Genomic DNA, 15,792 nt, shown 5'->3' on the forward strand with positions numbered 1-15,792 from the left:
TCGATGACACGCCGCCACGAGAGTCGACTGCTCCAAGTCTTTTCAAAGGCCACTTCAACTAGACGCCTAATCCACTGCCCCGACGTCGCTTAAGCTGGACATAGATCCATCCTCTGTGACATGGCGAGGACAGCCACTCGCGAGTCCATTTACTTCCCAAAGGGCCGTCTTTATACCTGAATTCGCTCTTTTGTCGCCGCCATCACCATGGAGGCCACCCAGGGTGACACCAAGGAGGTGAAGGGGAACGAGAAGACGAACCAGAAGAGGCTCCACGACGACGACACTCATTTGCATCCAAGGTATGTTTACCATCAGTTACTTGCTCCAGATCTTTCAGTCCCAGTCACCAACCCCCTGTTCATCCTGTCGCAACCCTTCTTGTCCCCTCGGACAACATCACTGACCTCAGCCCTCCCGTCTCTGCCAGTCGCTGGTGGTTCGCCTCGTCAGCGTTCCCCATGATCGCCGGCACCCTCGGTCCAGTTGCCTCTGCGTTTAGTATCTGTTCCCTGTCTCGTCCCTGGCGCCAACATGTCTCGCCGGGCGGTTCCATCGCCGACGCCACTTTCATCGACGATCCTACCTGGTATGTATTTCTCCCCCTGAACCCCTGAACTGCCACATGTCGCTCATATGAAATGGCCCCCCACAGGCTCATCGTGATCAACGCCGTCCAGCTCGCCGTCGCCCTCATAGCCAACCTCTTCCTCTTCATGAACATGACGCGGCGCGTTCGCTTCTCCGTCGCCCAGCCCATCACCATCGTCGGCTGGTACATCTCGTCCATCCTGCTCCTCTCCCTCAACGCCACCGCCGCTGGCCCTCTCACCATGCATCCCTCCGAGCACTACGTCCTCTCCCAAGCCTACTACTACGGCGTCTTCGCCGCCGTCCTCTACTTCGTCGTCGCCTCCCTCATGGTCGTCACCATCCGCGGCGCTCTCGCGAAGCACTACTCGTCCGATTTCCAGCTCACCCCGAGCCAGCGCACCCTCATGCTCCAGACCGTCCTGTATCTGCACTACCTCCTCCTCGGCGCCCTCGTCTTCTCCAAGATAGAAGGCTGGATGTATCTCGACGCCGTCTACTGGTCCAACACCACCCTCTTCACCATCGGCTACGGCGACCACGCCAACGTCAACATCGCCGGCCGCGCCCTCGTCATTCCCTTTAGCCTCGTCGGCATCATCATCCTCGGTCTCCTCATAGCCGCCATCCGGAATCTGATCCTCGACCGTAGCCTGCGTAACCTGGACGCGCGCATGATGGAGAAACACCGCCGTCGCCACGTGCGCGACATGATCAGGACCGGCAAGGATGCCATCCTCGAACCCATCCTCTACCGCCACCCTTCCAACGATCCGAATTCAACCGTCTCACTACTCCACCGCCACCATCGTCAGCCGAGCGTGTCGCCAAACGACGGAACAAAGGACGGCGACACCCATCCCAAGACCGAGTACCACCGCCGCGAGCACGAATTCCTGCTCATGCGCCGCATCCAGGCCCGCGCCTCGACCCGCCGCCGCTGGCTCGCCTTGCTCCTCTCCTTCACCGCCTGGCTCCTGCTGTGGCTCGTGGGCGCCGCAATCTTCCAAGAAACAGAGAAGCGCCACCAAGGCTGGTCCTACTTTGACGGCTTCTACTTCGCCTTCATCACCATCACCACCCTGGGCTACGGCGACCGTACCCCCATCACCCCCGCCGGCAAGGCCTTCTGCGTCTTCTGGGCCCTGCTCGCCCTGCCCACCACCACCGTCATGATCTCCAACGCCGAGGACACCGTCATCCTCGCCATGAAAACCGCCGCCATGGACCTGGGCAGCATCACCATCCTGCCCGGTGAGCATGGTATACGCCATGAGGTGAAGAGAGTCCTCTCCAAGGTCTCCTGGGGCGCACTCTTCCCACAACCCGGCGAGGACGGTGAAGACGAAACCAGCGACGAGGACGAGGACGACAACGTGCAAAAGGAGACGGACAGCAAAACCGACCTCGAGTCTCCCCCCCGGGGATCCCCGACCGTAGTAGCCACGACGCAGCCCTCTTCATCTGTCTCCCAGGGCAAAGGAGCATCCGCCGTGGCAACCGGCACATCCTTTCCCACCGGCGACAATCGGACCCTCCCTTCGTCCCCACGCCACGACACCTCCCCCACCCCGGACCGCTCACCTTCATCGTCACACTTGTCGCCCAGCGCTCGCGAACCACAAACCACCCGCCGCCGCCCCTCCTTCACCAAGCGCGATCCCACCGCCCCGCTCCCCTCCTCGCCCGCCGACTACCACTACCTCCTCATCACCGAGATCGCCGCCGTGACCCGCGACACCCGGCGCAGGAAACACCCCAAGCGCTACACCTTTTCCGAGTGGGCGTGGTACCTCAAGCTCATCGGCGAAGACGAGACGCAGCCCCATACCCATACGAAAGCCACCCCGCATGTCCACGACATACGCCACGGCGGCAGCGGGACCAGCCTACAACTTCTAGACTGGCTTCGACCGGGTCGTGGTAGAGGCAGCCAGAACCAGGACCAGGGCCAGCATGGCGAGAAGACGAGTGGCCGCAACCACGTCGGCACGTCTGTCGGCGAGCCGGACAAGTGGTCGTGGGTAGGGCATCGGAGTCCCCTGCTCAGCAGCCAGGAGGAGAGCGAGTGGATCTTGGACAAGCTGACGGAGAAGCTGCGCGTTGAGCTCGACAAGGAGAGGAGGCGTGGGGCGGATGGATCGTGATAGGCCTGGAAGTTATGGATTTAACAAACCTCAAGTCAGGGGTAACGTGGGATGTCTTAGGGTGATATATATACATGCACGTATGATGAGACAATGCGGATGGCCATGTTCTGACATGTAACGAGTCCCGTGAAATGCCCAAGGAGTAACAAAACATCATGCGGCGAACATCCGGATAATGCTTCTTATTCCGATTCCCGTCCGGGAATCAGCATGACTATTGTCTACAACTTCATCCTACAACGCTTTGTCGCCTTTTGCAGCAACATCGCTAGCCTTGTACGTATTCGCACACACAGCATATAAGGAAACTAGGCGTCCCCTCCGCTCGACGAAAAGCAAGTGGCCAACGTCCTGCAGTCAGACGCCCCGTCTTGAACAAGTAGACGAGACGAAGAGACAACCCAAGCCCGACCTGCCATGAAAGCCCCTGCGTTCTTCTTCTTTCTTCGTCCTCCTCACCCCGCTGCATTCGCTTGATTACAAGAGAGACAAAACTCTCCTAGCAGTCCACGACAGAGCCTCCACAAAAACAGCAACCAACTTTACGCAAATCACCACAGCTTGCACGCAGAGCGACAGGACAGCTCTCTCCACGAGGGAGAACATCCCCCTAAACACAGGCGGAAACACGACAATGGCCCTCCCGCCACCGAGGCCGAGACCAGCCCAAAGGTGCCGCCCCAGTCCCAACCCTGGAGCCGCAGGGCCGGCCCCCGCCGCGACGGCCAGTGCTAGTCAACGGACAAAATGCGTCAGCAGCAGGCGCCTGTTCCGACGAATCACCTGGTTGAGGCCCTTCTCGAGCTTATCCGTCTCCTTGCGCGCGAGCTGCAGCGCCGCCTCGGCGTCCTCCACGCTCATAAGCGCCAGACCCGCCAGCGGGGGCATCTTGCCTCCCGCCGAAGGAGACGACGACGACGCGCCGCTCATGCCGTTGTTGCCCAGCTGATCCCGCGCCAGAGGCTCGAACCGCCCGTTAGCGAAATCGCGCGCGTCGGCTGCCGCGGCTTGGTCGAAGCCGCTGCCCCCAAACGGAGTCTCGTCCTCGGGCACGTCGCGGAGCGCTGCCGGACCGCCCGCGTCGGCCGAGTAGATCCCCGCGCCAGCCGCAGCGTCGTGGCCGTAGATCCACGGTGCCAGGGAGTTGAGGCTGGCGGCAGTGACCTCGCGGTGCATCGACGCCACTGCAGGACTGTCGGGCGCCGACGAAGAAGGAGAAGAGCCTGGGGCCGCCTCGCCATCCTTCAAAGTGCCGCCGGGCACGGCCGCGTTGGACTTCCAGCTACCGGGGAACCCTAGGTTGGGCCGTTCCGAGCTTGAGGCGGGGCAGGACGAACTGGTTGATGTAGCTAATCGCCTCCTCCCGCTGGAGCTTATGGAGGGGATCGTCCGAGAACATACGCGCTTCGGCCTTGGGGTGCGGTGGGAAGAACGACGGCGGTCCGTTGGGCACAGCGCGGCCCTTGATCAGGGAGAAGCCCGCGTGGCGCGACTGGTGCCGCGGCGCGACGAACGAGTCGGGCTGGTCGGCCGCCTGGGCCACACGGTTCTGGTAAAAGAGATATCTCTGTTCTTCTCCCTCGGTAAGGTGGCGTATGCAGTCGCCGTTTGGCGTCAGAAGCACGCGGTGGCTGTCGATGATCTTGTGTACCGGCCGACCCGCCACGAGTGTCGCGTGGTCTTGTTCCGAGAGGAAGCTCTTGGTAGACGGGGGCGGGTTGTCCGGGTCCACGGTTATTGCGCTGCTGCTGCTTGCCCACTCGCCCTTGTGGCTTTCTCCGTTGACCGGCTTGATGAGCTCGAGGTACTCGGCTTGTGGAGCCATGCCGACGCGGACAAGATCGAAATACACGACTTCCGGGAGCGTCTTTGGGTTCTCGCTCGCATCTTTGGGCTTGTCCGGCTCTGAAGCGGAACTGGGAGCATCTTCTTTGGACGAGGTTGGCTGGTCCTTCTCCTTCTCCTTGTCGTTGCCTTGGGTGCCCTTCTTCTCAGCTGCCGCTTTCGCCTTAGTGGACGATTTATCCGATGCAGCCTTCTGATCACCCTTTCCTCCCGCCTCTGACCCTTCCCCGGTCGACGACGAAGCGGCAGGCTTCTCCGTTTTGCCTTGTCCAGCCTGCGCCGCGGTCGCATCTGCCGGCTTCTTGTCGACAGCCTTGGAAGCCGGCTTTTCCTTCTTTTGCTTCTTTTTACGTCCAATGATGGGTGCGTGTTCCTCGGGTTCAGTAGGTTTGGGAGCTTCCTCGATGGCGGCCGTCTTTTTCTGGGCCTCCTTGCGCGCCTTTCGCTGCTGGCTCTTGGTCGTCTTGCGTACAGGCGCGGATCCCACCTTGGACGGTGGCGGCGAGCTGGTACGAGAGACCGAGATGGACGCCGAGATGATCGAAGCACTGTCGCTGGCATCTTGGCTTGCCGGCGTCTCCGGACGATGCCCGCCAGACACCGCGCGCACTGCTGCGTTGAGGAGGAGCGGGCCGCCAGAGCTTGAATGGGGAGGATGCTCCGTCTTGGGTGTGTGGACAACACGCAGCGTCTTGGGCGCCGATTTGATGCTGGGCGACGGCGCATTCACAGTCGTCGGGGTGGGCAAGGCAGGGAAGGCAGACGTGTTGGACCTATCCGACACGGCCGACGAGTCCGCCGTGGACTTGGGCTGAGGAGCCGATGTCGTGGCAGCTGAGGCGTTGGGTGGAATGCTGACCGTGACTGGCAAGCCCTTCTTGCTGGCGGCAGCCTTGGTGTTGGCACTCTTTCCCTTTGTCGTCTCGGTCTCTGGAGCATTGCCCGTAGATGATGCCGGCTCAACGTGGTTCTTCTTGCCCAAGACTGGCGTTCCCTTAGGCGTTGGCATGGTCGGAATCGCGGGTGTTGACGTCCGCTGCGTGTTTGTGCTCTTGACAGCATCCAGGGCAGGGAAATCCTCGTCCTGCAAGACCTTCTTCGACGCGGGCGATGCATGTGACGCGATATCCTTGGATAGACCGCTTTCGACGGCCAGGGTCCTGATGTTCTTCCTCGCCTCCGACCCCAGGGATGGCCGTGGGAGGCGTCTTGTCTGGGATAGGGGAATCGCTGGCGATTGGACCCTTGGGACCGCTCGGAGTCACAGTCCGGTGGGGTGTCGGCGGAACGGTCGATGGAACGGACGTCGGAGGTCGGGAAACGGGCGAAGGATGACCACGTGGAAAGCCTAGACCAGGAGGCGGCGTCGGGATAGCCGGTGTACCGGGTGGAATAGCGAGGCCATAACCGCCTTGTCCGAGCCAAGGTGGAATGGGCGTCTCGTCAGACACCAGAGCATCCACTGAGCTTGTGGCAGCGTCTAGAGAGGGAAGCTCGTCATCTAAGAAAGCAGTTAGCAACCAAATCTGCCGCAACCGCGAGGAAATAATAACACGACATGTGCGCGCAGCAACCTCCCAATCCCCAGCCTCAGGAGCAAGAGCACAAGGAAGCAAAGAACTTAAATACATGGTATCGAGAGTTTACACGGCAAGTCACGGCTTCCACCATCGTCTTCTGCGCCAAGGAGCTTGCTTTGAGACAAGTTAAAGCGCAGGTCAAAGAGCACAGGGACCCTTTCTTTGAGAGTGCTGGTGCAAGGTGCTATATTTGGACCAACTGTCTCTTCCCGTCCTCAGTGTCGAGACGGTCCGCCGAGTTAACGTACATCTGGTGACTGAGCTGGGAAGACGATGATAGCTTGCCTGACGTGACCCGGTGTAACCACGGGGGAAAAAGGGGCATGATGATATGAATGATGAGAGAGAAGTCGGTATGACGAGACGAAAATCGTTGAGTGTACTCCGTGGCCCCAGAAGCGAAAAAGAACGCCAATGCAAAGCCTTGCTGCTTCCCAGAGTGCTCCCATATGGGTGTCCGCAACGCTCATTGACTCCGTATGCGCATGATGTGAAGAAAGGAAGACAAGCCCGCCGCCGGACTTCCCTGCATGTGCGGGCTGGGCTGGCTTGGTCTTCATCTCCGAAAATGCAGACGATGCCCTCCCCATATCGTATGTAGTACATGACGTGACGTTGCAAAACAAATAAAACAAACAAACAAATCAGGTCTGCGTGGCAGCCATGCGAAAGAAGAAAAGGGGAACGAACTCTCGATCATTGTTCAGCAACAAAGAAAAAAGAACAAAAAAAAAACCATCCGTCCTTTGTGCTCCTGCTCCTCATTATGCCACTGCTCGGGGCCTCCTCATGCGCTGGCTACCATCCAGAACCCGGGAACCGAGTGTTGTACATCATGTTTGGGTTGTACCCACCTTGACTCTGACCTCCGAACAGGCCCTGCCCGACTCCGGCGTTGCCCTGAGACTGGTGCTGCTGCTGCTGTTGCTGCTGCTGCATCCTGGCTTGCAGGATGCTTGGGTCCGCAAGATCGACTAAGCCACCTCCCCCAGAGGAGGAAGTGTTAGCATGTCTGTGCTTCTTCCCCTTCTTCTTCTGCTTCGTACCGAAGTCTTGGTATGCTCCGGCCGGGTTACCGTAGAGCGACGCCAGGAGGCCCGAAGCAGGAGCTGGGGTGGAGGAGGTAGAGGGTGGGTACTGATTAGAAAAAGAAGACAAAAACTCACGCTTTCCGACTTCGTGTGCCTGACTGTTGCCTCCGCCGCGGCCGCGGATCAGACTCTGAAGCAACTCGGCAGAATCCTTGGGCCCGCCGCTAGCCCCGAATCCCGCGCCGCCACCATATGAATGGCCCTGCCCGAACATATTGGGAGGGGTCCCCGTCGACTTGAGTCCTGGGGGAGGTCCCGGCATAGAAGTCGCGTAGTATTGGCTGCCTGGTTGCGAATGGAACGCCGAAGGCATCATGGCTGACTGTTGAGCCATGATCCTCGGGTTGGCCGAAACCTTGACAGCCGACGATGCCGAGCTTTCATTAGCGAAGCTGTACCTCGATCCTTGGCGATTGTGACCCGGCTGCTGCGGACCGGCAGAGGCGTGAGCTGTCGTGATTCCGGGAGGGAGATGATCGCCGAAACCGCTGTGGGACCGCATATACAGTTGCTGTTGCGGAGTCATGGAACGGCTCCCCGAGTTTGACGCAACGCCGCCCTGTGCGAAAGTCGGGTTGATGGCAGCGGGTCCGAGCAACCTGTCGCCTGCCCCGCGTTGGATAGGTGGCTGGGTGCTCGGCCGTCGGTCGAGGCCAGTAGTGTCGTGTGCGACGTCCCGATCTTCAGGTTCGCCTCCAAGGGCGAGGCTGCCTCCAGCTTCAGGTTCGCCCTCGGACGGCTCGCCGACTTCACCTTGTTCCTCTTGATCAACAGCGAGGCGCGCCTCTTCCTCTTCTCTCATGGCTCTTCGCTTCTCTCCGCCACGGGGATCGAACATGGGGGGTGTGTTATCAACTTGCGCCTGATCATTTGCGGTGCAGGTGAATGGGCAAGCTTCCATCGCCTTCAGAATGGCCTTGAGAATATTATCGGGTAGACGTCTTTGCTTGGTACTGGTCGAAGCCTTCGTAGTAGCCGGGCCACTCGTCCTTGTCGGGGTTGAGCTCGCCTTGGGGCCCGAGTCGGTGCCCTCGGGTACGGTCTCGGTGGTAGCTGGCACCGATGTGGAGACGGCAGGACTTGATGCAACACCGCTCGTTGCCTGGCTGCCCCTGCGACTTCGCTGAGGATTGCGAGCCCAGTTTGCCGATGACGGGAGGGCCGAGCCGTCACCTCCAGTCTCCGATCCGTCTTTACTCGAGGTACGTGCCATGGGCTGCGACGCCGTCGGCGGCGGCACCGTGGCCGGTGGTGGTGCGGCGGGAGGGCACATTTGCTGGCGAGATGCCGACCGCACAGTGCCACTGCTGGGGGGTAGTGGTCGTTGGGTGTTGATGCTGTTCATGGAGGAGAGATCTTGACGGGTGTAGCTGTCCTCCTCGTCACCAAGTTCGTGAAGAAACATGCACTGCCGATTGGTACACTGCTCATGACGTAACCAGGCCGAACAATACTTGGTTGTCCCAAGCTGAGCACGGAGGATCCGGTCACCGTTTTGGGAGCCATTAACCGCTTGAATGCATCTTTGTGCGTCCTCTTTCCTCTCGAACGTAACATATATGCCCAGGGATTGGTTTTGCCCGTCAGAGCTCTTGCGGTTGCTGATGGAGATCTTTTGGATGTTGCCATATTGGCCGAAAAACTCGGGTTTGCGAAGAGTTTTCAGCAGTTCGTCTTCGCGAACCGTAGGTGTCAAACCAGTTACATAAACCAGGTTCTTTTGCACCACGCGAACGCCAACGAGGTTCTTGCGGTTTTCCTTTTCGGCCTCGCGTCTTTGGGCTTCCTTTTGCCTCTGGTCTTGGGCGCGCTTCTTCTGGTTCTTGCGGATATTTGCGCTGAACTCGGCAACTCTGCGGGGGAGGGGAACAGCCGGTCAGCTTGGTGTGGCTTGGTAGAATGGAGTGGGTAGCTTACTCCTCAGGCGTCACCACTTTCCACTGTATGGTCTTCTCGTCGTATGGTCTTCGGCATGCGGGGCAGAGCCCATTCATGTTATTCTTGATGTTGTTGAAGCAGAACTGGCACACCTGTGTAGCGAAGTCGAGTTAGGAGTTGTGTGGAGGCAGGAGGGGTATCGGTAATGGATTCCTACCTGGTACCCGCATGGGCAAGGCCTGAAGCTCCGATCTGAGAGATCGAACTCCTCGATACATAGCGGGCTGTTCGGAATATCTGTCAGCATCTCGACCGTTGGGTACCGAATGGGAGGAACCTGATCCTATATCGAAGGAGGGAGTCGCGCCAAACGCGCAGGTCGCGTGGTGGTTTGGAATGAACTCACCAGGTATCGAGTTCGTCCTCGATGAAAGAGTCCTGGAGGCCCATGGTTTCCGTTCCCAGCGTAGAGATGTAAAAAGGAGAAAGGTATGTTGAGAGTGTTCAGAATATATGCAGTAGGGTATGTGATTAGGAGGGAAGGTGTTGGAAAGATGGAAAGTGCTTGGTAAAGCCTTTCTATGGGCTGGCGGGTAAAGGCCAGGCGTTTTCGGGTTTAGCGGGCGAAATCACGTGATACCCATTCCTCTTCCGGCAAACAGAGAGACAAGATAAGAACACGCCCTCACCGCTTTCCTTTGAAAGGCAAGGACGGAATCAATGTAAGGGGTAGGGGAAGTGTCGTGGGGATTTCAGGGAGCCAAACGAGGGTGTACACGTATGTAGGCAGTATGCGTATGCTCAAAAAAAGAGAATAAAAAGATGCCCTACAAGGCTACGACTCTGGTTTTGTGACGGAGTGAGTGGAAGGAAGGATATGGATCCCCGCGAGGGTACTTGGTTGGAGAAAAATGTGTGGCAAAGGTAAAGACACCCCCCCATTACTGGTGGGGTGGCTCTAACCGCCACCGGGCTTTCCAAAATGCCGAACCATCAACCTCAACATCTCGCATCTCTGATGCCAATTGATCCCACGCACTTCCCGACAATCTCCTCGGCCACCCACCCGCACACACCACAATGGCGACCAGACTCTACCGAAACAGGGCCCTAGCTGGCCTGCGACAAGGCCGCACCAGCGAAGTGCGGTGTTTCTCGACCTCGCTTCCTCAATTGACGTACCCCGTCGTCGGCCAGCCAAAGGATGCCCCCAACCCACGCACGGCTGCCCGTGGGCAGACTGGCACCCTGAACGCGCCCATTGTCAACCCGACCGATAAATACGCCACCAAGGCCGATAACCTACACAAGTATGGTGCTTGGCTGATGGGTTGCCTTCCCAAGTACATCCAGCAGTTCTCTGTCTGGAAGGACGAGCTCACCATTTTCATCCCTCCTTCGGGCGTCATTCCCGTCTTCTCCTTCCTCAAGTGTATGCTTCCAAGAGTCTTCACCGTGCTACCCTCACGTATCGTCTCTCGTCTGACACGCAACATCTAGACAATACCTCGGCAGAGTTCACACAGGTCTCCACCGTCACAGCTGTCGACTATCCCTCCCGCGAGAACCGCTTCGAGATTGTCTACAACCTCCTCAGCGTCCGCCACAACGCCCGCATCCGCGTCAAGACGTACGCCAATGAGGCTTCTCCCGTGCCCAGCATCACCAGCCTCTTTTCTGGTGCCAACTGGTTCGAGCGCGAGGTGTACGACCTGTTCGGTGTCGTTTTCGTCGGTCACCCTGACCTCCGCCGTATCATGACCGACTACGGCTTCGAGGGCCATCCTCTGCGCAAGGACTTCCCTCTCACGGGCTACACCGAAGTCCGGTACGACGAAGAAAGGAAGCGCATCGTCACGGAGCCTCTAGAGCTCACTCAGGCCTTCCGCAACTTCGAGGGTGGCTCGAGCGCTTGGGAGCCGGTTGGTCCCGGCGAGGACCGCAAGCCGGATACGTTCAAGCTGCCGACGCCGAAGCCGGAAGAAAAGTCGGAGCCGAAGAAATAAATGGGAGCCAGTTATGTACATATTTACCCAGTCCGGCGCGGTGTCGTTAGACCTCCAGTCTGTACAACGTTCCTTTGTTTTCCATTAGTGCTCATACTCGCATGCTTGTTTTGTGCATTTGTGAGCTTTGTCCTACTAATGAGGGAACATCTGCGAAGGCAGTTATCCGCCTTATGTTTAACTACATTCTTCCCCCTTATTTCTCTCTCCATCTACGTATTAAACCCCATTGTTATTGCCGTGTATGCCTATGACGACCGCAATATTCTGCCCCTAGCAAATGGCTTGATCCAAATGGGAGGAAAAGTACGTCGAGATGAAGTGCGCGGCCAAGTGTAACCAATGGATAGTATCAGTGTCTATACTTTCAACAGGACTCCAGCAAGCCATGCTTAATTTGAGACAGAAATGCATGCATCTATTTCCTTTGGTTCTTCTCGTTCGTGATCAGAATTCCAACGTTGAGCCCCTGATATTGCGTTCGCATCCCACCTGCGGCCGACACACTGCTTTGAAACCGCCTTCAAGAGAGCCCAAGCAGGAAAGTCGTTTGTCGATGGAGAGACCAGAGCATATCCCAGATATCAGCATGGAATTGGCGGTTCGAGAAGCGAGTTCCAACAGCAGGCACTCTACAAGTACATCTCTAACGCATACAAACTGCGTCGAAAGCGTTTGCGTCCCGGTTACAAGTCTTCCAAGTTGTATCCATCTTTTGCATTGACCTCCAATCAACCCAAAATCCACCCTAGTACTTGGGTTGTTAGGAGAAATTGCATGGATGATAGCATAATGGGTAGGCCATGAATATAGAGTAATTCCTTACCCAGCTACGCGTGTCACCTACTCTTCACTTGTGGCTGCCAGACACTGACATGGAATAGGTACTGATATGAGTCGTACCGTACCGTACGAATACTGTGACAGGTTTCTCGTTTTCTTTTCTTTTTCGTTTTCCTTTTTTTTCTTCTCTTTTTCTTTTTCTGTTTTCAGTGGTGGGACCCTGATATTGCATAAGTGGGGCCTTTACCGCGGATATTACCTATTCGTGATGTCATACCCGGAAAGTCGCGCCAAAGCGGTTGCATGGACGTGGACGCGACGCGCTGTGGCGGGATGACTCCGAGAAACCATCACCCAACTAGACCCATTAGTATTACCCATCTGTTGAAAATCCCACCGAAAGGCCTGACCTGTACACTACGTACATCCATGTGACAATACTGCGATGCCTCCCCAGACGCGTGCCCGAGGACAGCCAGCTCCGGAACGAGTTTACCATTCGAGTCCTATACCGACACAGCGACAGCTCAGATTCACGCCACACAGAAAGATTGTACGGCGCTATGGCCGCGACACCGCACGTCGCCAACAGCGGCCCGGAGGCAGGCTGGAAATGGATGAGCAACTTCAGCCCAGGAAGCGCGATCCGTCCCCCGAGCAGGACACTTTGACTCAAATGGGCTTCCTCCAGACTGCTCCCGTGCCCACCGATCTCGACGATGATACGGCTTTATCTTCTCGTAGGAGAAAAAGGCGCAAGACAGAGGGTGACCAGCCGAGCCCCTCGCCGAAAAAGAATTTTCAGACACAAACGTTGACTCAAATGACTTCCTCGCACCCGGGATGGCCCCTTGGCAAGCTCGACAACGCAAATGCCCAGATAGAGGACTCCGAGGAAGAGAACCTCGATCTTGTCTTTGGCGACGATGCTCAGGAAGAGGTAGCTGGGTGCAGCCGATCGAGGACGCCTTCTGCTGTCCCTCAAACGCCGACAAATAAGCGCGCTCGCCTCGAGATACCTTCGTCCCACGATTCGCCCATCACCCCCATGCTGGCTAGATATAGCCCGGCACCCAAGCGTTCTCCACTGAAGGACAAGTCTACGAATGTCATGTCCCCCCTTCCAAAGCTTTCGACTACCCCGAAGCTGCCCCGCACTCTCATAGTTGAGGATTCCTATGAAACTACCGTCACTAAGAGCCCCCGATCCTCCATTGGAGACCTACCCATCAGCAAGGGACTGTCACCGACGACGGCCAAGACAGTGCGTTTCATTACGCCTCAAGTACTAGTGCCCAAAAGGGAACCACTGTCTGAACAAGCACCGGCCAGTGTGGTTCTGGGAGACGCTGGTCTGTCTGTCGACGAATTTGATGTTCCGGCGGAAGCCCCAGACAGTCCCTCCCCCCTTCGACGCCGAAAAATCTCTGAGCGTGTGATTGCCGACTCAGAAGACGAATATAGTAACCTTGGCGAGTCTGACGATGAGGAGGAGGGAGAAGAAGAATATGGGGATGTCGGCGAAGAGACCCAGCTCCTTGTTCATGGGCTACTGGCCTCTTCGGAGAAGGAGGCCACAAACACCCCACCTGCCTCTGCCTGCCCTGGAATTCGTCAGGTAAACAGAGCAGCTCCATCCCATGAAACCACATCAGGCCGCAAAGAACCAGAAAAAGTGCAACGTTTGTCACCGCGTCGCTTACGGCGGTCAACCCGAAACGTTCCGGCATCTACCCAAGAAACCACCAGAGACGACGATTCCGAGACGACACCAAGACAGGTAAAGGCAAAAGCGCCATTGGACACACAAGGGTTAGAAAGCCAGCGAATACCTCTATCTTCTATTCACGCCATGGGTCCGCAGACGGACCGCTCGGACATCTTCATCTCGATTCGTCCCGAACATGTCGATCAAATAGTGTCGGGCGAGAAGAACCACGAGTTCCGCCACTATCGGATCCCGGCAGTCGTCTCGCGCATGTGGATTTACGTGACCGCGCCAATATCGGAGCTCAGATACATGGCCCGCATTTCCGCCGCAAAACAGCCGGGTGAGATCGAGGACGAGGAAGGTGTCGGCAACGCCGAATTCAACGCACGCCGGTCAGGGGGGATGTTCGCCTACGAATTGCTCGATCTCTATCAGCTCAATAACCCGGCATCGCTTGATGAAATGAAGGAACATGGCTGGGTGACGGGACCTCCGCAGAAATACAATTACGTGCCGCCAGCCGTAGTGGGACATCTTATGGCCAACCTGCGTTGTTCTCTGTCGGGCCGGGTCGGGGACGAGGAGGACGAGGAGGAGGTCGATGCGCAATCCACGGGAGCGAGCGAACGAGGGGCCGCCGTGCCGACCTCGCCGCTTGGAGCCCGTCGGGCCACGGAAACTGTGACAATCTCACAGGAGGTCACGAACCAACTGATGAGCGAGGCCACACAACATCGCTCATCGCAAGACGGGCTGAGCATCGTCCCATCGAGCCAAGACGGCGAACCAGGAAGCCACAGCAGCCCTGGAGGGCGGATCACCGATCTCCCGACCCCCTCTCGGCTTCCAAACCCAACTCGCCGGCAAGAGGTGCATCCATCACAGGCCACGACGGTGAGCCAGATGTCGACGGAGGATTCACCCCTTTCTAGGTCGGCGTCACGGCCAATGCGTCAATCGTCGAGCCTATATTTGCATGACACGGAAGACGACGATAGCCCCATCCAGCTCCCGCCGGCGGACTTTCAGCTGCATTCGTCGCAGCTCCTGACTAAGAGTCAGATGCTTCCGGAGAGCTTGATACGGGAGGATGATGACATTGGGGAGTCGGTTGATATCGTGTATGATTCGGAGGGAGAGAACGGGTGAGCTGTTTCCTACGGCCACTTGACCGATGCATGCTTCCATGTCGCTGCAATCCGCGAGGCGATCGCCGTAGGTATAAGAGAGGTGGGGATACTCGTCAAGTATGTCGTCTACAGTTTTCATGTAAGGATGTCTCACCGCGCCATTGTGCTAACTAGTAGATAATAGCACGACGAGACTCCACAATCCAGCCCTGCAAATGGCAAACCATACCCCTATTTCGGGCTCTGATATAGTTGGCCCAGCCCTTCATTTCGCGACAGCATCCTATGGTATGACGGACGATAGTGGCTGGTGAGGACTGTGTGTTATCAGAATCACAAGCCCAAGTGTATGCATGGGTTTTCAGGGACAAGACCATATGCGTCAAAACCGGCAGGGTTAAAGATTCAGTTATGTCGTTTGGACTCCGGGTCTTCACCCCTCTGCGGTTATCTTGGTGGTGCCAATGGGGAGCTCGGAGATGGGAACAAATTCATGTCTTGGATTTGACCAGATCCACCAATGACCGACTAGGTTAGCAGGTGAAGCAGCAGTACCTAGGCGCAAGTATGCAGACAATGAGAACACTGACGGGCGGTCGCCGTATCCTGCGCTATGCTTGCCAGAATCACCGACCGCCGTTGGAGGAAAGGACCAGAGATAGATCAGCATAAAGCTGGACAGAATCCCCGAGGACACTCGAAGGACTGGTTATGCTGCTGCGGATGAATATATAGTATGAGCAATGGTCTAATGGTCTAATATAACACCATGGTGTTCCCCGACAGCCCTTGAGCTGGAATATAAGCCCGGAATCGTCCAAGTTGTGAGGATCTTGCCAAGAATACAGGACAGGACTGTGACGAGGCGATTAGACTGGAAGACATTGCTGGCAAGCCCCATATGCCATGTTCTGAGCAATTACTTGATGTCGAGTAATCTGAGAGACAGCATGTCAGTTACAGTCCCTACTTGTAAACAGACATTCAGGTGCATCACGACGATGAGGGACACGTGACTCTAAGAGTA

General features: G+C 57.2%; 4 protein-coding genes across 4 annotated transcripts; 3 read left to right on the forward strand and 1 right to left on the reverse strand.

Moving 5' to 3' along the window:
* Positions 1-207: 207 nt before the first annotated feature.
* On the forward strand, positions 208-2,738 carry ACRALDRAFT_2027276 (uncharacterized protein; the record flags this gene model as incomplete). Its single annotated transcript, XM_071020454.1, has 3 exons — positions 208-302; positions 341-589; positions 656-2,738. The coding sequence occupies 3 exons, from the start codon at positions 208-210 to the stop codon at positions 2,736-2,738; spliced, it is 2,427 nt and encodes an 808-aa protein (XP_070874572.1).
* Positions 2,739-3,476: 738 nt separating this feature from the next.
* Positions 3,477-9,585, reverse strand: ACRALDRAFT_2041885 (uncharacterized protein; the record flags this gene model as incomplete). The annotated part of the gene is made up of 8 exons (XM_071021198.1): positions 3,477-3,933; positions 4,028-5,840; positions 5,923-6,087; positions 7,021-7,275; positions 7,333-9,110; positions 9,175-9,257; positions 9,353-9,419; positions 9,542-9,585. 8 exons carry the CDS (start codon positions 9,583-9,585, stop codon positions 3,477-3,479), a joined length of 4,662 nt encoding a protein of 1,553 aa, XP_070874573.1.
* Positions 9,586-10,154: 569 nt separating this feature from the next.
* Positions 10,155-11,524, forward strand: ACRALDRAFT_1082263 (uncharacterized protein). Its single transcript, XM_071019286.1, has 2 exons — positions 10,155-10,567; positions 10,636-11,524. The coding sequence occupies exons 1-2, from the start codon at positions 10,216-10,218 to the stop codon at positions 11,139-11,141; spliced, it is 858 nt and encodes a 285-aa protein (XP_070874574.1). The 5' UTR covers positions 10,155-10,215; the 3' UTR covers positions 11,142-11,524.
* Positions 11,525-12,296: 772 nt separating this feature from the next.
* Positions 12,297-15,523, forward strand: ACRALDRAFT_1064382 (uncharacterized protein). The gene has a single exon (XM_071016960.1). It carries the CDS (start codon positions 12,370-12,372, stop codon positions 14,782-14,784), a length of 2,415 nt encoding a protein of 804 aa, XP_070874575.1. The 5' UTR covers positions 12,297-12,369; the 3' UTR covers positions 14,785-15,523.
* The last annotated feature ends 269 nt before the right edge of the window (positions 15,524-15,792 follow it).

The sequence above is a fragment of the Sodiomyces alcalophilus genome (genome assembly GCF_042370955.1).
Source record: "Sodiomyces alcalophilus JCM 7366 unplaced genomic scaffold ACRALscaffold_4, whole genome shotgun sequence".
Lineage (NCBI taxonomy): Eukaryota > Fungi > Ascomycota > Sordariomycetes > Glomerellales > Plectosphaerellaceae > Sodiomyces > Sodiomyces alcalophilus.